The sequence below is a fragment of the Manis javanica genome, chromosome 7 (assembly GCF_040802235.1).
Source record: "Manis javanica isolate MJ-LG chromosome 7, MJ_LKY, whole genome shotgun sequence".
Taxonomy (NCBI): domain Eukaryota; kingdom Metazoa; phylum Chordata; class Mammalia; order Pholidota; family Manidae; genus Manis; species Manis javanica.
The window spans coordinates 73,321,587-73,341,616 of NC_133162.1; the positions used below are offsets into that span (position 1 = coordinate 73,321,587).

General features: G+C 43.8%; 1 protein-coding gene across 7 annotated transcripts; it reads right to left on the reverse strand.

Annotated features, from left to right (window-relative positions):
• Positions 1–1,672: 1,672 nt before the first annotated feature.
• HNRNPF (heterogeneous nuclear ribonucleoprotein F) lies at positions 1,673–19,837 on the reverse strand. Of its 7 annotated transcripts, none has more exons than XM_017677765.3 (4): positions 19,599–19,837; positions 18,812–18,865; positions 7,525–7,580; positions 1,673–3,575 (listed from the first exon to the last, which is right to left on the reverse strand). In XM_017677765.3, exon 4 carries the CDS (start codon positions 3,521–3,523, stop codon positions 2,282–2,284), a length of 1,242 nt encoding a protein of 413 aa, XP_017533254.1. In that variant the 5' UTR covers positions 3,524–3,575; positions 7,525–7,580; positions 18,812–18,865; positions 19,599–19,837; the 3' UTR covers positions 1,673–2,281. The 7 variants fall into 7 exon arrangements, with proteins under 7 accessions (XP_017533254.1, XP_017533256.1, XP_017533255.1 ...); XM_017677767.3 differs by lacking the exons at positions 18,812–18,865; positions 19,599–19,837 and adding exons at positions 8,794–8,894; positions 9,603–9,656; XM_017677766.3 differs by lacking the exons at positions 18,812–18,865; positions 19,599–19,837 and adding exons at positions 8,794–8,894; positions 8,980–9,220.
• Between the last annotated feature and the right edge of the window lie 193 nt (positions 19,838–20,030).

Below are 20,030 nucleotides of genomic sequence, written 5' to 3' on the forward strand. Positions count from 1 at the left end.
AGCTTCTCAAGATAAAACTGGTGCACCTGGGCATGTTGCTTGTCAATTTAGCAAAGACTTATAATGGGCTCTTCCTGGGAATATTTTTAGCTGGCCTTTTTTTCAACTTACATACTCAATGTTTCCAAGCATGCCCCTCTTAAGTCCTCAACACCCAGCAACACTGTCCTGTAGGTCATGTGTCTCCAAACCTCAGGGGTCATCTCCTGTTGATTAGGTGGACTTATAAGCATTTTGCTCAGAATTTAAAATCCTGAGTCACAAGAGATCCCGTATCATTTGTTCTTTACCCAACCTTATGGTCCAGCATCTTCAAAATACCCATGTGTGCTCTGGGTCCCATCCATATGAATCAGACCTTGTAGCTTATTTGGTATATATCCTTCTGTAGTGAAATCTCTTGTCATGCTTGGTCTTGATACTTGTTTTCTCATACAGTAAAAGGCTAAATAGTTTAGGTTTTGTAGGGTAAGGCAAATTGATAAATTTTCACTTTTTTTGACAAATTCTGGGTAGTTTTAATTGGGGTTCCTTGCCATCAAACTGATTTATCTGTAAAAATCATTCTGAGCTTGTGGGCCATGCAAAAACAGAACAGGCTGGATTTGCCTTACTGGCAATGTTTGCAAGCTCATTCTGGAACATCAAGACTTGGTGCAGACTTTGATGGAGCAGACATCTTACAAATCTCTCAGGTGAGGGTTTTCTAGTAGGAGGGAGGGAACCATTAATGCCAGCCAACTTCAGGGTCACCTTGGAAGCTTGTTATCTAGTACATTCCTCTGAATTCCCATCTTAGGTTCTAAGAACCCAGTCCTTATCGAGAGCCTACACTTAAGATTTACAGGTTAAGGTACCCAAAAACTTGACTGCCCTCCCCAACCTTAGTTTTTCTTAAAACTCAGATGTTCTATCTGGATTTTAGTTTTCCTCCCAACCCTGAGGGCCTCTGCTCCCCCGTGGCAGGCTGTTGCCTGAAACTTGGAGCTGCTGTAGGCCCAATGGGCTGAGCAAAAATCCCATTAACATGTCTAAGACAAAGTGCATGTTATCTGCCTCTCCAGAATTCTCATGCTGTCTAGGCTTCTCAGTGTATTTTCCTAGATGTGTTCCATTTCCAGGATAGTGCCACTGCCTTCAAAGCCCATCACATACACAGAACACCAGTAGGAAAGACAGCTGATAAGGTGGGCCTATGAAGCAAAATGAGGCCAAGAAAGGCCATTATCAGATATACATGTTTATAAAACTCAAAAAGTATGAAAAAAAATTCAAAACAGCACATTTTACATAACAAAACTGAACAAATTATGACTAATTACCTCAGTGTGTGGCATCCAAAACTAAGGCTTTCTAGCTTTGAACACAAATGTGACTCCACCATAAAGTGAGCAGCACAGTATGGCAGACAGCTGGTGAACAGAGCATGCAAAGTGCAGAAGGCTGGCAGTGTGCCTTTTGATTTTCCAGCATGTGCTCCTAGCCACCATTTCCACGTTCACATATTTAACATTTTTTTAAATCTTTCCATTTAGCTTTGGTGTAAGAATGTAAGGGAAACCAGATTTCATGTGTTCAATTTGAAATTCACACTGAGATACAGCATAAAGATAAACTCTCTTCAACCACCCCAGTCATTTTGCTGTTTTGGTGAGTAGATAGTCTGTGCCAGTCATTGTGGAAAAATCTTTATTTTAAGAAAAAAATTTAGTTAACAAAAATTTAACAAGTTTCACTTAGCAAAATACACCCCAAAGGAAATCACAGTACAAAGAAAGTTTTAAGTCAAGGCCTCACCAATTCCTACAGTATTAGTAATGTGTCTCAATTTTCAAAACTAACTTTTAAAAAGCTTAAACTTAACCTAAAAAACTTTAAATGAAAATAAACTAGAATGAACATGAGAAATGCTCCTCTTTGAATTTAGGGATCTAGCACCTTGAGTTTTCCAAAAAAACATGTCTCCCCAATGTGTTCACGGTGATGCGGTGTAAAAGATCCACAATTAATGTACTTAAAATTACTTAACTCAGATAACATCACTCTGAAGTACACTACCAAAATGTTAATTGAGAAAAGCTGAAAATAGTTTTAGTTTACTCAGTATCACATGCTAGAAGAAAGTTTGCATGAGAAAACACTGAAGAGGTAATTTTTTTAATCCAGATTTCACAAACTCATGGTGCAAAAATGGGTCCCACAGCTTCCTCTAAATAACTGCTTTTCACTGCTTGTCGGCTGCCTGTGAAAATGATTGAAATAATTCAAATGCTCCTACAAACTAGTCATATCCACCCATGCTGTTCTGGCCACTGTAACCAGCCCCGTAACAGCCACTCACGGACTGGCTCTCAAGGCCACTGTAAGTGGACTGGGCTGACACTCCCAAGCCTTGCATCATCTGGCTGCTATACGCCCCATTGCTGGCCCCTGTTGTGGAATTCAGGAAAAGTTCTATGTATCTGTGCTGCATGTTGGCCCTGTCTTTGGACATAGCTGCCACAGCTTCTTCATGGGTGGCAAACTCAACATCAGCCTCGCCGGTCACTCTTCCATCAGGGCCAATCTCAATGTGGACTCTCACAGGGTTGAGTGGAGAGAAGAAGTTGTAAATGTCGTTTTCCGTGGCTTTGTAGGGCAGGCCCCTCATGTGGACACAGTGCCCAGTGGTGCTCTGGACAGTGAACTCACCATCTCCGTATCTATGGTCATACACCCCAGAGAGACAGTAACTGAGGTCTCTCCCAAACAGGTCGGTGGTGAAGCCGTAGCCATCGCTGAGGCCACTGTACTCCTCATAGCCCCCATAGCCTGCACTGTAAGTGCCAGGCCTCATTCTCTCCAGGCCTGCTTGCTTGACAATGCCAACGTACCTCCTGGCTGTGCCAGGGCGGTCATAGGGCCCAGGCCGCTGTACAGACATGAACTTCAGAGGGGGATCCGAGTATGACCTAACTTCTTCCTGACTACTCTTGAACACCTCAATGTACCTATGCCCTATTCGCTCCTTGTGCTTCCCCAGGGCCTTCTCAGCTAACTCCTGCGAGGCAAACTGCACAAAAGCTTCCCCTGTGATCTTGCCCTCGGGGTCCACAGGCAGTGTGATCCCGTTTGGCACAATTTCCAACCCTGAGAAGAACTGAACAATTTCTTCCTTGGTGCATCCAAACGGGAGTCCTCGAAGCCGCACGAAGCCATCATTGGCAGTGTCAGCACTGTTTGGACCACTGTGCTTCAACACCCAATCCATCTCGGTTCTGTGGGACTTGAACACCTCAATGTACCGGTGTCCCATGCTCTCCCTGTCTTTTTTAAGGGCCATTTTCACATCATCTTCAGATTCAAGTTCAACAAACGCCTCACCACTCTGCCTGCCCTCTCTAGTGTAGATGAAGTGAACACCTGCGGCCCCATCATGAACTGTGCAGTCAGAGAGGAAATTCTGCACATCTTCAATAGAGCAGGACCAGGGCAGGCCACGGAGCTTGACCACAAAGCCTTCACCTCCCTCAGGGCCCAGCATTGTGGACACTTGGCAGGGCAGTCGTCAAAGAAGCTTAGGCAGTTTTTTGTGGCTGAAAAGAAAGCACAAACTACTTTATGTAATTTTTCATTTATCGTGAACACAGATAAGCAGTAAATATTGTTTTTCCGATTTTACAGATGAGGTAAAATAAATGATACCAAGTGAAATACATTAAACATACCAAACGTTTGAGCTAAGTTTCAATCCTAGGTCTCTCCAAAAATGTACCTATTATAGATCGAAAAAGAACTAAAAAATAGGGGTCTTAAAAAATTAAGTGAAATAGAATGAAGGGTAAAATTTTGAAGAAAAAAATAGTATCTGGAAGCTTTAATCAAGAAGCCACAATCTAAGTCCTAGTGATCAACTTTAAGTTCTGGAAGGGAAGCGGAGAATTGAGGCAACAATCAGATAAAGTTAAGAAAAATTCTCAGAACTGGAGAGAAACAGATGATATAAAACTGCATCACCTACGTAAATGATGGGAGTTAAGTGTAACTTGGTATCTCTTAACACAAAGGAACCTGAGTATTGGTCAGGTTAGGCAAAGGTAGTTTCTTGTAATAGTCCAAGTATGTGTCATGGAAGTTTGATGTTTAGTTACAAGAGCTCCTTTGTTGAGAATTTTCTTGAACTGCAAGCCTTACATTTAACCAGTTTCCTTGTTTGTGGCAGGATACTTAGGTAAAAATAAGTGATGAACAGATTACTTTAAACCACAATACAGAGTAACATTTTCTTTGACACTGGAGTGAAATAGAACCATGTTCTCATTAGCAACAATGCTGCAATAAGACAGCAATGGGTTCAGTCTAAGGAAGTATACTTTTGTCCCTAAATTGTCAATTCAAACAAAATGAGTCAAGTGTGAGGCCAAACTAAAGACTTATCTAGATAAGCAGGTAACTCCATCAACAGAAAATGTTATTTATATGCTCTGCAAATAAGTAAGGCTCCCCAGGTTCACATATAAAAAGATTAGCAAAAGACACATTTACTGCTGTGCTTTGTTGAAGGTTTGGAAGGGAGGGAATGAACACCATGTACAAGAGGGGTGCCCTTCCTGACAGGCTGTCTTGAAGGCATGTTATCTGGCACCTAACACAAACTTAATGAAAGATTCAAATCCACATGGAACGGCAGTCCTCTGAACAGGAGTTGAGCCATCAAAAAGCAACAGAGACAATAAAAATATTGAGTATAGAGCTAAACATTTATTTTTCTAAAATCTCAGTTTAAAAAAACAAAACATGCAAAGATAACTTAAGGAAAAGCAAATTAGTAATAAATACCATCTATGAAATGCTTAACTGCACTAGTATCAGGGAAAACCTAATTATTGACAAGTCACCATTATGACCCATCATAATAATCTTTTAGTAACTATAGTAATTTAAACATTTGATGCAGTGCCTAGTTAATTTAAACTATATGCAGGCCTAGTTAATTTACACTGCCAGGTGTGAAAGGATAATTCTGTATTAACTTCAGTCCTTACCCCACCAATAGTGGAATTTGCATGCACTTCCTCCTATATTGTTATGCATCCAGTGAACAGTGCCCAGAAGACTAGTAACTGCCTGTGCCACAGCTGTACTGGGTGGCTTAGTGGCACAGCTGAACAACATGGTTCATTTTGGACCAAGGCACTGGAGGGGTGGCAGGAGAAGCCTGTATGCTGTAGGACACTGGGGAGCGCCCTGCCTCTAACCACTAGCTGCTGTAGCACCCTGTAGTCCCCCAGTTGTGACAACCAGAAATAGTCTGCAGACATTGCTAAATGTTCCTTGAGGGGTAAATAACTACTATAGAGAATCCAGGCCACCAGCCTTAACATGGGCCCTTAATACTGCTTACTAGATTCTACTCCAACTCCCTGCAATGTCTCTGGTAACCTCACATCTTCTCACATCCCCTCCCCTCCAGCTCATCCATCATCATCTACTTCAGAGAGTGATAGGAACCATGTTAAGGAAATGGCCACAGTAAATGAATTTATAAACAAGGAGTTGCTGCTTATAGCTGAGATATTTATCCACAGCTCTGCTGTGGTCCCAACTCCACCCATCCTTAAGAAATTCCTTATTTTCACTGAACATTATCTCCTTAGCAATTAATCATGCACTTTTAACCAATCCCATGAGATACGCCTTCCCTGATGCCAACCTTGCCTCTAGTTACTTATTTGCTCTCTCAGTAAAATGTCTAAAGGCAGGCCTCTGTCACCTCCACCCCCGACCAGTTACAAGGCAAGATAGAGAACAAGTATTTTATCTTCATCCTAACTTGTTCCCATTCCCTCTGGAAATCCTTTTATTCCTGGGCTTCTAAGATGCAACCATCTCCTCGTTTTCCCTTGTCCTTCCTTAGATCCTCTCAGCCTCTTCCTTTGAGTCCTTCCTCAATATTCAACTACATACAGGAAATCTGCTGGGTTGAGCCCAGGACAGCCAAGTCCCCAGCTTCACACTCCAAGGTCCAGGCTGATGATGTACACAGCTCTACTCCACAGTTCTTCCTATGTATCACAAATGAACATAGTATTTTTCTCTCCAACTCCTTTATGGCATCCCAGCTGCAGCATAAATGGCTGGTCATCAGAGGCTCTTGAAGGAAACTAATTCTTAAACAACTAATAAGCCTTCAAAACCAATGAACTCATCCCTATGGGGTGAATCCCACACTCAGTAATTCTTTAACAAGAAAGGTTTTTCCACAGCTCTGTATTCAATACCTAGCAATCTGCATGGCACAGTAAGAACTAAGTATCTCCCCTCTTTTGTAATGTGCATCACCAAAATGTCACTTTTTCTCCTGAAATGCCCCCCATGTCCCTTTCTACCATTTTCTTCAAATTCAGTACTAAGATCCCCTTCCAGTATACTCATATGGTCCTTAAGCTTGCCCAAGCAATAATGGCTAGCTAAAGTGTTCTCTTAGTGACTTTTTTTATCACTCTCCTCTTCCAAGTCCTGGGTGGCGTCCACAAACATGAACCACAGGACTAAGGGGGATGGCTCAAGCCTTGCAACTCTAGCCTGCAAAACACTATCTAGCTCCCATCACTTACATTTCAAAAAGTCTCCTCTATCCATTCCTCTGTGCCTGGAATGTGCCACTCTCTGCTCCCTTTGGACTTGACATTTGTGATAATTCTCTCTCCAAATAGTCACTACCCAATCTACTCTCTATTTAAATCCTATAATCCCTTAAAGGCTTCAGTTCAAATACACCACCTTCCCATAGGATATTCCTATTCTACAAATTAATTCTTATATTTGTACACTCCCATAGCATGCTTGCTATTTTTTAAAAAAAGTGTCTTTAAACCTGCATCAAGAGCAGGTTACCATAAACTGGCTGTTGGGCGGTTCATTGTGGCCCCACCCCCAGCAGAGGCCCAAGCACAGCTGGCCCAAGATTAGCAAGAGATTAATGGCCATGTGGGGTCAACACCTCCCTCTAGAATATGGCAGCCTAGCTTGGCTGAAGGACATTGCAGGGAGCACAAAACAGACATTGCTTATAAGAATTACTTAAAATGCCTAATAATACACATTACAAATGTTTTATTTCAGAAAACAAAGTTTCAAAAAAAAATGACTTCTTTTAACAGAGCATTCATTCTCTCCCAAAACATGTCCACATTTAAACATTTATGGCTGATTTTTGTTTCAGAATTATTTTTCTCGTTCTTTCATGAAAAGTCATCTACAACTTTTAATTTCTCATTCTTCTAAACATTTAATGGAACTCAAACCTAATTTTTGGTGCTGACGTAACACAACACATCCTCAATTTTGCCCTCAAAATCCTCTACATTTGGATTCTTTACAGATTTACAGAACTAAAAAAAAGGCGGGGGGGCTACGGAGCTCTGCTCAGCGTTAAATTTAAAGCAGGTGACAAAACTTTTACTTCACTCTAAGAAAACATTCTGCTTGAATGAAATAAATCAAATATCAACTGAGGAATTAGTTTTTCTTACAACAGCTCACCTTAAAGCACAAGGACGCCTACAGCTGGAGACACTCCTGGTAGATAATGAATTGTCCTAAAATGAAAAGAAAAGAAAAATGACAGGGCTGTCTTTCCTCAGTGTCCCAGCACTTACCAGTGATTAAAGGTGGAGGTTCCAGGGGCTGGAATGGGCTGAGCGACTTTTCTCGGAAAGGCAGGGCTACTCACCCACAGGGACTGTCAAAATTAAAGCACTCACTGGGCCATTCCACAGCACTTTAAAAGACTTACCCTTTCATTGGGTAATACAGACAACAGGAGGCAAACACTCCACTAGCCTCCATGAGCCTTACTTCCTCAATCCCCAACCTTCTACATTGAAAACTAAGCACATTTAAGCAAAATGTAAGTGTCAACAGCGGTTGGGCTCTGCCGGGAGTGGGGTTGGGGCCAGGCCAGAGCAGGAAGGGAAGGGGCTTGGGGCAGCTGCACCCAAAGACATAGGAGACCAGAGACGAGCGAGTTATCTTTTCGCTGGGATGGGCTCCAGCAAGAGGTTATTTGCTAGAAATAGTCTGACAGGATTTATAATTCTCGTAAGAATCCCCGGAAAGCAGGGTGGAGACACTCAACTTTCCCAATTTTATTTGGTAATTATGTCCTAGTGAGCTGTATTTGATCTTACACTGATTTTCTAATTAATTAAGAAACAGGGGAGGAAATGTTTAAACAAACTTTTCAATAGGAAAAACATCACTACCACCCACAGCCACATGAAAAAGTCCTTAAAGGATCAGGGTTACGTAAAGTCCAAGGAGTAGTGGAGAGCTAAGCCACCTCTTTGTTTGTAAACGCAGAACTCGGTAAATAAGTCAGTGTGGCAGAGCCTGTTGTCTTAAAAATAGCCTGTTCTCTGACCCGAGCCAGATAAGATTCTATGGAGGGAAAGCCCGGTGTAAACGTAAATAAGTACTTTAAGAAATAGTAAGTTTCAACTTCTCTGGAAAACGGTTTTCAAGAGGCCTCAACCGTTCGTCCCCATGCCCCACCAAAAAGTTAAATCTACAGGGCAAACCCAGCCTCTCAGCGACTCGACAGGACCATACAGGGACCTTGTTAAAATGCAAGTTCTAAAACGACAGACCAGGACCGGGCCGAGATTCTAACAGGCTCCCCCAGCGTGTACTCATTTCCTCTATGGGTTAGACCAAACCAGGCGCGACGCTCCGAACCGCACCTCGCGTTCGGGTCGGTAATCGCTGAGCTTTCCCGCCGTACCGCGCGGCTGCCTTTCCTGACGCACTTACCGCCGGCGGAGCAGGACTGGCTTCCGGCCTCGCCGAGCAAGCGCGGCCTACAAGCCCTCGACTCCGCCGCCTGTCCGCACGCACCTGCTTTTGTTACCGCCCTGAAATGAGAGCTCAGCTAGCTGCGGGCAAAAGCTACAGACGGGCGTCACAGCGCGGCCGTCAGGGGCACATTCGGGAGCTTACCGGGTAAGCCCCAGGGGCTCGGGCACCCGCCTAGGCCAAGGGGTCCGCTCAGCCTCCACCGGGCGACCGGGAGCCTCAGGCAGGCCTAGCCTGACGGGAAGGCCTGACCGCGGCGCCCCAGCTCAGACCGGGGCGGGGTCTACGAGAACTTCCGGGGCGGGGCGGACGGCGCGGGGCGCGGGGGAGGGGCAGATTCTCGGCGAAGGCGTCCGGGCTGCAGCTCCGGGCCCGGGGTTTCCCGGGGCGGCCGGGGGGCTGAGGTGGACGGAGTTCTCGGGCAGGCCTCCCGGCGCCGCGGAGGCAGTGGGCCGAGTTCTGGAGTTGGGAAGCCCCTTGGGGCAGCCGGGTGCCGAGTTCCCGGGACCAGCGGGGTCGGAGCTGCCGGGCCGAGCCGGGGAAATTTCCCGAGGCAGTGGGCAGTGTTCCCGCTACGGAGGCAGGTGGCAGAGTTCCCGGGACGGGAGCGGGAAAAAGAGTTCCTGGGGCGGGAAGGAGAGGGTGGAAAGTTCCCGGGCGGGAGGACAAATGAGGCAAAAAAGTTTTCGGGGCGGGACAGAGTGCGGGAGGTAGAGAGGGCCCTCGGGACGGGTGCGGGCGGGGGTCGCCCACTCCCGGCGGCTCACCACGACGTCTGGAGTCCGCAAGGCTGGCGCAAGGGGCTGCGTCCAAAGGCACAGGCCGCGTGACTGGGAGGGCGGCGGGCCGGACGTGGGTCACGGGGTGTAAAGGAGGAAGTGCCACCGGCGGGCCCGCCAAGATGTCACCAATGGAAACGCGCCCTGCAGGTGCGGCCGCGGCCGCGGCAGGAAGTGGAGGAGGGGCGGCAGGAGTCCGCGGGGCGGGGCACCACGAGAGTGACCGACTCGTTTCCCAGCGCAGGACGACGTTTAAGGTGGAGCCGCTTTGTACGCACAGTACCTCGATTTTCCACATTTGACGAGAGACTCACGTTATTTTCCATGATTTAAGAGATTAACTTTAAAACACGCAATTCTTAAACTTTATATTGAACAAGCAATTACATTCTCTACTTCTGTGCATGTTTAACACTTTTAGTAATACATTTTTTAGAAAGAAAAAGCCTTTGAATCTCATTAGAAATAAATCGGCATACTATAAAATAAGGGAAGTGGAGCGCACTAGGTGAAAATAGGGTAATGCAGTCTGCCCAAAACCAGACTGTGGGTAACTAACTCTACAAGAACAAGAGTGCCAAGGGAAAACACCAAGGGGTGGCACTTAACAAGTAAAAGAACTTTAAGAGATTTATCAAGGAGCGACACAAACGGGACAAATTTAAACCTTGAGTGAAACAAACTCCTAAACATTTAAGAGCTAATTTATAAGATATTTTAACACTGACTAGATAATTTAAAGTATTATACATATGATAGAATTTAGTTATGTTTAAAAATAGATTAAATTTTAGGGATTTAAAAATATGGATGAATTAGTGTATTGACTGGGATTTGCTTCAAAATTATGAGGGAGGTAGGTGAGAAAAACATATTAGTGATTGTCAAAGCTAAGTGAAAATTCAGAATCTAGCCACCCCATGGAAATATTCTCAAGAAATGGACTCTAAAAACTCATACATCCCAAAGAAGTAAAACAATATTCTGAAGAAAAACCAAGCCACAAAACTGGCTGTTTTGGGAAAGAGTACCTCTACAGAAATGCTTCACAACCATTAATTTCTCTTAAAATCCTATTCAAATATATTACTGGTAAATCTATTAAGTGACTGCCATGTATTTTCTCACTTATTTGAATGTATCTGCTGCAGTTAAGAGTTTTATATCTGCTTTCTTGGCTAAACTGGTTGGTGATGCTGGTGAAGTCAATGTTAATTGATCAGTCATGATATCCTACTGAAGGAACAACATATACATAAGACACACGGAAACCTGTTGTGCTGAAACAGAAAGGCTGAGATCCATGAAAAAGGGAAACAAAGGAAGATCCTCCATAGCCTAGAGGGCCTGGTTGGGTGTTTTGGACTTTATCCTAAGGCCAATGAGAAGTTGTTTCAAAATGGAATGTGGTACAATTTGAGTTTTTGAGTTTTTGCTGATACTGGGAAACTGAATGGGGGAACAGGTCAGGGAGATGGGGCAAGAAGGAATGAGACAAGTTTAGGAAGTACTGATTGCTCCCCGCAATAGAAACACTGTGGTGGAAACTGAAGCATGTGAAAGGATTTAAGTGATGTGCAGTAGCTAAAATTCACCAAACTTTTGGAGAGTCATCCATTAACTCAGAAATGTGCACTTTAAGATGCAGGCACTATGCTATGTCCACATTCCACTTAACAGTGGCCTAGATAATCAATAAAGAAATTAATCAATGCATGGTGACAAACTGAAGTGACCAAAAACTAGAAAACAGAGATTAACTTACATTGGGGTTCTGAGGCAGTGACATTAAAACGGACCAGAAGCATGAGCCGGACTGAGAACATAAAACTTTACCCCCTGGCAAATGCCTAAGGTTTTAGAGTAGAAGTTAGAAATCATATTATTTTCTCCCTTGTACATTACTTATTTCCCTTGGGATGCTTCTTCAAATTATTTTTGAAATGTAACCCTGTGTCAGAGTATGTTTTGGTGTTGGTTGTTGTGTATAAGTATTTTTATTTTATGGAAAATCTTTTTTATATTTTCTTATTAAATTCACAAAGACAGTATTATGTATCATTTCTGCTGCTCATGTTTATTTCCCACTTGAGGAGCATGCATGGGGCTGGAGATGAAGCACTTCTGTTACAGGGGACTGCATCTGAGCAGAGCCCAGACCCCTATGTGTAACAAATATCTTCCTGTTGTACTGGAAGTTACAGTGGAAACCTCAAAAGTCTCTTCCAACCCAACAACTTTATAAAGTCCAAATTTAGTGGCTCTTAAACATTTCCTGCTGTTAAGGACTCACTTGAGAATACCTAGCAGATCTGGATCAACTTCCAAAAAAAACCATACATCACACACTCACAATTTTAACTAAATTTTCAAAAGGGCACATGCATAAAGAGAACTCTGAATTTTATTTGCACAACTGCCAAGTTCAAAACACAAAGCTACCTAAGAGCTATTATGGAGAAAGAAGCTGCATGTGAACCATTAAATATATTAACATTTTAAATGTTTACTGGTAACTACATTTTTTACCCATCAAAGGGAGTATATGTATGTATGACCTGTAAGCCACAGGACAGTGGTTTTCCATCATTTTTTAACTTTAAGCTCTCTTTAGTTTAATTTCTGTAGCTAAGCCTGGAGCAATAACATACTGTTTTCCTCAGTGTTCATTTATCAAAAGCTGTGTTAACTAAAAGGCAAAAACAGTATAATGGGATGTTAGATAAATTTTATCTATAATGATTAAGGAAATTAACAAATTTCTACCCAACACAAAACAAGGATCCATTGCTCCGACGTTACTGATTGCATTTTGCAGATGACTCAAGAATTAAGGTGAAATTACAACAGAGGGAAAAAAAAATCAGGCTAGGTTTTCATAAAAAGAAACAACTATTAGCCCTCCATTGCTAAAGATAAAATCTGTTCTCCTCAATTGAGGGCAAAATTTTGTCATCTGTATTAATTGGTAGTGCCTTCCCCATAGAAGGAAATATGATTCTAGCCTAGCTAAGAAATGGGGACAGGGGCCCACAAGGGGATGGGAGATATGATTCTGCCTGAAAAAAATACAACTGTGGAGAAAAGATGGTCTCTTTTGGCCCTCCTGTAGCTCTCTTCCCTGAGTAAGCAGCCCCTGAGGGGCAGAGCAGTTTCAGATCATTTAAGAGCTGGATCCTAGGAGTTGGATGAAGGCCTTCGGGGAAACCTTCGCAGTACCAGCCCACAGCCCCCTCAGGGCCTTGAGCCTCCAGCTGGGGCTGTGTGTGGGGAGCTGACACCTGGTCAGGTCCCAGGCGTTTACCAATAGCAGGGAGGCTCTAGCTCTCCGAGCTCAACCGTCAGTGCCACGGGACTTCAGCACACTCTGGGGAAGTGGAGCAAGAGAAGGAAAAGAGGACAAAACACTGGAGGGTACCAGCATGCAGAGAGAACACCACACATCAGACAACAGCTTAGAAGAAGCAGAGTTTTCAGGGGACAAGTTAAATAGTGCTGGACAAAGCTGTAAATGCTTTAACAGAAAAAATGAGCACTTTGAGATACTCAACAAAAATCATTCTGGTACTAAAAACTGAGTTTTGTATTTATAAAATTAGTAATGAATTGAAAGAAAAGGGGAGTGGCCTGGAAAACCAAGAGGAAGAAATATCTCAAAGAGAGAAAAAAAGAGCAATAGGGGAAAAAGATGAAATTGGGAGGGCACGATGTAACATGAGGCTGGAGAAATAACAGGTGAGTAACAGAAATTCCAGGAGGAAAAGACGGAAATAGTGGCAAGAGAACAGATACAGAAAGGAAGTAAATTTCCTGGCTTAGATAAAACTCAGTTATGTAGTTCCTAACAGGTATTTTTACAAGGTACAACCCAGACACGTATTGGCAAAACTCCTAAACTTAAAATATAGAGAAAAACTGCTTTGGAAAAAGAACAAATTAGGTACAAAGGACAAAAATACAACAGCCACTAGCCACATGGCTACTGAGCACTCGAAATGTGGCAAGTATGAATTGAGATACGCTTATAAGTACAAAATACACACTGAACTACAAAGATTAAAACTGTAAAATTTCTTAATTTTAAAAAATTGATTACATGTTGAAATACTATTTTAGACGTACTGAGTTAGTCAAACTAAAATATACTATATTAAAATATCAAAAGAACATTTCCCAACTCATTCCACAAAGCGAGTATTACCCAGTGTTATGGGCTAAATTGTGTCCCTAAAATTCTTATTAGGTTTAAAGCCCCAACCTCCAGTACCTCGGAATGTTGCAGATCTGGAGACAGTCTTTGCAAAGGTTATTAAATTAAAATGGGGTCATCAGGGCAGGCCATTTTCCAATATGATGTCCAGTTGGAAATTTGGAGATAGACAAGCATAAAGAGAACTTGAAGACACAGAGAGAAGACCACGACCATCTACAAACAAAGGAGAGAGGTCTAGGACATATCCCTTCCTCACCAGATCCAATGCTGCTGACACCTTGATCTAGTATTTTTAGCCTCTGGGACTGAGACAATAAATTTCTGTTGTTTAAGCCACCCAGTCTATAGTACTTTGTTATGGCAGCCCCACCAAACTAATACATGCTTATACCAAAACCAGACAGACGTCACAAGAAAAGGTAACTACATACTACATCCCTTATGAATACAGATATAAAATTCCTCAACAAAACACTAACAAACTGGATCCAGCAACATATAGAAATGATTATATACCAAGGCGAAGTGGTATTTATCCCAAGAATGCTTAAGGTTGTTTCAACATAAAAATATGTTCCAGAATTAGTGGTAACAGTTTTTTACAACTTGGTAAATATACTAAAAACACCTGCATGGTAAACTTTAAAAGGGTGAAGTATATATGAATGAAAAAAATTATATTCATTCATATCACAATTATATCAGACAGCACTATTCTAATCAAATATGTAAAGCAGAACAGAAACCTCATTTAGGGGAAGATGAATGAAGACATCAATGATGGATCATCTTTGCAAGTTCAACTTAAATAAGTAAAGAAATGGTAATAATTTGTAATACTCATACTAGGTGAGGATTTTTGTTAAAGAGGCATACTATCAGGGAAACTTAATAGGACTTTAAATTTTTTCTTCTAGTCTATCATTTCTTTCCCCTTAGTGATTATCACGTTTTGTGTCCTCTGTAAGATATTCTTCCTAGCCCAAGGCCATATGGATATATATATGTATATTTTTAACTTATAAAAGGTCTGTTGCTTTCACCTGCATTTTCATATTTTGATCTACAATCAATCTGGAGTTGGTTTTCCAACAGTTTTAGAACTGGCTTATCAAATTTCACAGGCTAATTTCACTCATGAACTCAGATGAAAAAAATCCCAATATTAGCCAACCAAATCTAGCTGTACGTTGTAGTTCATCATCTCAAAGTCAATCACTGAAATTTTTCACACTGACATATGAAGACACAATGTGTCAAAAGAATTTTTCATGTCTTCTAAGAAATACCAAGAAATATTCTAAATAAAAGAAAAATAGATGAATTCCTCTCTGAACTGGGAGAAGGGAATATTTTCCTGACCGCAACTCAAAAAACAGAATATGAGAAAATTCTGAAAAATTTGATCAGAAAAATACAAAATACAAAGACTTTCAAACCTCATATGCATGGTTAAAAATGCTGTAAGCTAAGCAAAAATGCCAATGATAAAATATTAAAGATATTTACAATTTACTTCCCAGAAGTGTTAATATCCTTAATACATAAAGAGCTTCTAAAAGACAAAATGTACAACAACCCAAAAAGGAAAATGGGCTAGAGATATGGACAGGTTGGCCAAATAAAAAAAGAGAGAGAAATGCTCTGGAACAGGAAGATGATCAACCTCACCCACATAAGATTTTGAAATACCTATCGTATTGGCAAAATATGTAAGTTTGACAACACATTCCCTTGGTAAATCTGTAGCTAGGTAGGCATTCAGATACTCTGGAAATATTATATGGTTCAACCTTTAAGGCCAAAAAAGGGAAAAGACACCTGCTAAGGCTGTTCAATGCTGCACCATTTCTAATAGGAAAAGACTAGAAACAATCCAACTGCCCATCACTAGAGGTCCAGCTGAGTAACTTTGGTTGACTCACTTCATGAAGTATACTTTAAACCAAGGAAGCCATCAAAGGCCACTGAGGTTGTGTCAATAAAGTTGGGAACCAATTTGAAGGACTCCCAGTAGCCAAAATTGGATAATTTGAGCATCAAAAAGAATGCTACAGGGTATTAAAACACATCCTGTAGGTTTAAATCCATGACTTCTTAATGATACCAGAAAAATTACTGCCTTTGGCACATGCAAGGGATTCAATTCATTATCCTGGATATTGATAAACCTAAGAAATCAAAAGTTTATGCTCCCGTTTATAAAGTACATCTTAGATTAATCCATAATTAAGGTAGAAAATTTCCTCTCTATGAAAGTATTACTACTAATAAATGAGGAATACTTAAAATCCCACTAATTGAGAAACTATTAGTTAAACAATGGATCTAGGTTAAGATCCATCAATGGCTACTGAAGTCATAAAAGGGGAACACCAACCAGTGTGCCTGTGGCAGGAGTACACAGCACCTCCAACCCCCGCAAAGAAAAACCAAAACGCAAACCAACCAACCTTAACAGATCAAAACAGCCTTTAGAAGTAACTACCATTTCACAGGAAATGCAGAGGACTGACATTCAAACACCACCACCGGGATGCATCCGTAAAAAAACCCCAAGTGTGGGCAAGGAACTCTACAAGACATACAACCTGATTTGTTCAACAAAGAATAATCTTTTCAGGATGGGGAGTCTCCATGCGGATAAAGACAAATACCATATGATTTCACTTATTTGTGGAATATAAAAACAAAGCAAAACAGAGGGAACAGAACAGCATTAGATTCAGACACTGAGAAGTGACTAGTGGTTACCAAAGGAGACGGAAGTGGGAGATGACAGGGAGGGGGACTGCTGAACCACTGCGATGTACATTTGATAATGGAAGAAAAGAATGGGGAATCTCTAGGTCAACAAATGACTAGTAAGATAGCCACTTGCCACACTTAAAATGTGGCTGGTACAAACTGAGATGTGCTGTAAATATAAAGTACACATGAGATTTTGTAAGCTTAGGATGAAAATATGAAAAATAAAATTTAAAAGTTTATTACATGATGAAATGATATTTTGGAAATATATTTGTTTAGACTAAGTTGTTATTAAAGTGAACTACACCTGTTTCTTTTTACCATTATAAAGGTAAATTTACATATACTGCTTGCATTATACTTCTATTGGACTGCACTGCACTGCTCTGAATCAAAATCACTTGAGATAAAGATCTACCAAACATAAGGACTGACCTTGTTTGGATCCCAATTCAAACCAGTCAGCTGTACAAAAACATCATACAACCAAGAACATTTGAACAATGGGTATTTGATGATACTGAGGAATTATATCTTTAGACATAATGATACTGTGGTTATACTTTAAAAGTGCTTTGAAATACAAGCTGAAATATTTATGGGTAAAATCTTACACCTGGGATTTGCTGTAAAATAAGCCAGGCTGGAATTAGCTGAGCCTGGTTCTCCCTCTGCCCAGCCTTTTGCCTTCCACAAGAACCCTGATTCTGATAAAGTGGAGCAGGGGCGGTGGCAGAGGAGCACTGTCCCTTTCAAACAGACCTGAGTCCTAGTCCCAGCTGTGTCCCTGAGGCATTTGACTTCTTTTCTACAGGCCTCCATTTTCTCATCTGTACAGTGGGGATAGCTGCAATACCCCCTTAGAGACTGGTCAGAACACGTGATTAAAAAAGTAGGCAAAACACCTAGCTCTGTGCCAGAAACCAGTAAGAGTCAATTAATGTGGGTCCAGAGTCTGAGCTCAGACTGGGGAGGGGTTGGCAGAAGTCACTTCCTCGGAATGGAACCCCCTCCGGGCACCTATCCTGATTGGTATGGAATGCTCCTATATGCTCCTTCAGCCATATCCGAGGAATAACTCCTCCTATTTAATCAGTCTTCATTCTAAAAATACAAATTACTTGAGTATTTTATGGTAAAGGGAGCTTTGTAACAATACTCAAGTGAAAACTAGTCGCTTGTCAGTTAAAAAAAAAAAGATAAAAAAATACGACAAAAATGTTGAAACGAACAAAAAACTAAAAAGGGAGACCGTAACATGGAAATAAACCTAATCAACTTACAGAAATGCACACAGGAACCTGAGATCCTCAAGGAAAAGGATGGACTTAATAGATTATTAATAAAGTCACCTCTCTCAGTACTCTTTAAAAAAGTCGAAGTTTGCTCGCTTACTTCAAAATGAAATCTTGTCTAGAAATTAGCACTGATAAATCTTAGTGTATTTTTTGTCTAACGAGGTATTTTCATTCTTACTAGGAACTCAGGAAGTTAACTTACAACTCTGCTCAAGTAGTAGTGAAAACTACATATGAAGATCGATCGTTTCGACGTTTTGAGCGAGATCTGAACCCTTCAGACATCAACCTACCAAGCCAGGTCCCAACGGCAACCCCTACCCTCTCTCGAGCGCCCCCTCCGCCCCCTAGGTCTCCCCCGGCCCTTCCCCTCCCCACGCCCCATCCCCAACTCCCCCAACGCCGGCCAGGTCCGCGAGGCGCGCGGGCTGCTCTCCCGCCAGCACGAGGCCTGCGGTGGCAGCCAGGCGCTCCCGGCGCCCAGCAAAAGGTCATGAAAACTAAAGAAGGGGCACGCTCGCTTGTCTAGGCCTCCGAGCGCATAAAACTGCCATGAAGGTGCCTCGCCAAAAGCGGGCAGGGACCTACAGACGCCCGGGGACCAGGCTTTCTGGGCCTGGAGCTTGCCACGCGGGTTCCTGTTGGGCTCCCCTGAGAGCCCTTTTAAGATACAGGTTAGCGGGGGACTCCCAACCGTTCTACAGAAGGCCAGGGTCGGTCGGGCCGCATCCATCTTGAACCCTAAGGGAGTACCGGTGCAGCGCGGAGGACCGCAGCGTCCCCAAGTTTCCCAGGAGCAGCGAGAATCAGGAAAATAACAGATACAAAGAGCAATGGCACAAGGAAACGAACAACCTACGGCTCGCTTGGCAGAAGTGTGGTCGCTAGGCAGACGACGAGACCCCGAGAGTTTACCCAAACTGCAGACACGTTACCTCTGGATAGGAGACAAACGCAGGTAGGCACTCGGGGTACACACGCCACACAGCCTAGAAGAAAAGGCCGCAATGATCGGAAGCGAGGCGGGGCGAGCGGGAACGTGGGAGGGAGGAGCCAGCTCTCGCCCGCCGTGCGCAACCCGGCCACGTGAAAGCCTAGCTATCTTCTTTAAACGAACCCACCTCCCAAGGGCGCCCGGGGTTCTCACCGGACTCCCGGCTCCCCTGAGGCCCGCAAGAGGCCCTCCGTCCCTTCCTCACCGCAAACACTGCCTCCTCCAAATCTCAGCCCTGTGGTTCAGTCCCTGACCTGAGGCCTGCCTCCCCTCACCCCAAAACACAGACGTGGGCCAGTCCTCGGGTGAGCGGAGGTTGACCTCAGGCCTGCACCACCAAACCCAAATCTCAGCCCCGCGGCCCTCTTCCCCAGTGGACCTAGTCCCCAGCCAAACCCGGTGGATCCCGGATGTGCGGCCCTTTACTTCAGACCTGGCTGCCCCCGACCCAAATTTCAGCCTATCGGCCCCAATCGCCAGTGTGCCCAGTTCCCGCTCGGTTCCGGGTATGCGGCCCCCGACCTCACTCCCCACCTACCCCGACTCAAACCGCAGCCCTTCATTCCCCACCTGTTGGGAGCTCAGGCCTGCTCAGTCCCTAGTGGGTGACCCTTCTCATTCCCCATCTCCCCAAATCCAAACATCAACCCCTCAGTCTCCACCTACAAGGGGTCCCAGACTCGGTCTGTCCCGTGCGACGCGGACCCGCAGCCCATCCCGCTTCTCACCCCGGGCTCTGCGTCTCCACACTCCCGCTCTTCACATCCGGCACCTCGCTGGTCCCTCCGAGCACCAAGAGGAGGGTGGAACTTGGGGGACTTGGCAGTTATAGCGGAGACAGTTGAGGCTTGTTTACCATCACCATGGAAACCCTGGCGGCGCGCCCCAGGCGGGGCTTCAGTTGGGCCGGCTCAGGCGCGCGGCCGCCCGAGTCCGCAACTCCCGGCCGTCGAGCACAGGCGGCGCTCCCGGGAGCCCTGTTGCTCGCGGCTTGCGCAACCCTGAGCCCCAGCACCCGCGAGGAGCAGCCCCGGAGTCCGCGCCCCGGCTCGGCTGCCCGCTGCAGGCGTGACCTCGGGCTAGCTTCCCTGCTGAACCCCACCTTCTCCACTTCCACAGACAGCCGGAAGCACGCAAACGCGGCGGCGGGGCGGGGCCAA

Coding starts and splice junctions, on each gene's coding strand:
- HNRNPF (XM_017677768.3), bottom strand. CDS start 3,523: ATGCTGGGCCCTGAGGGAGGTGAAGGCTTTGTGGTCAAGCTCCGTGGC.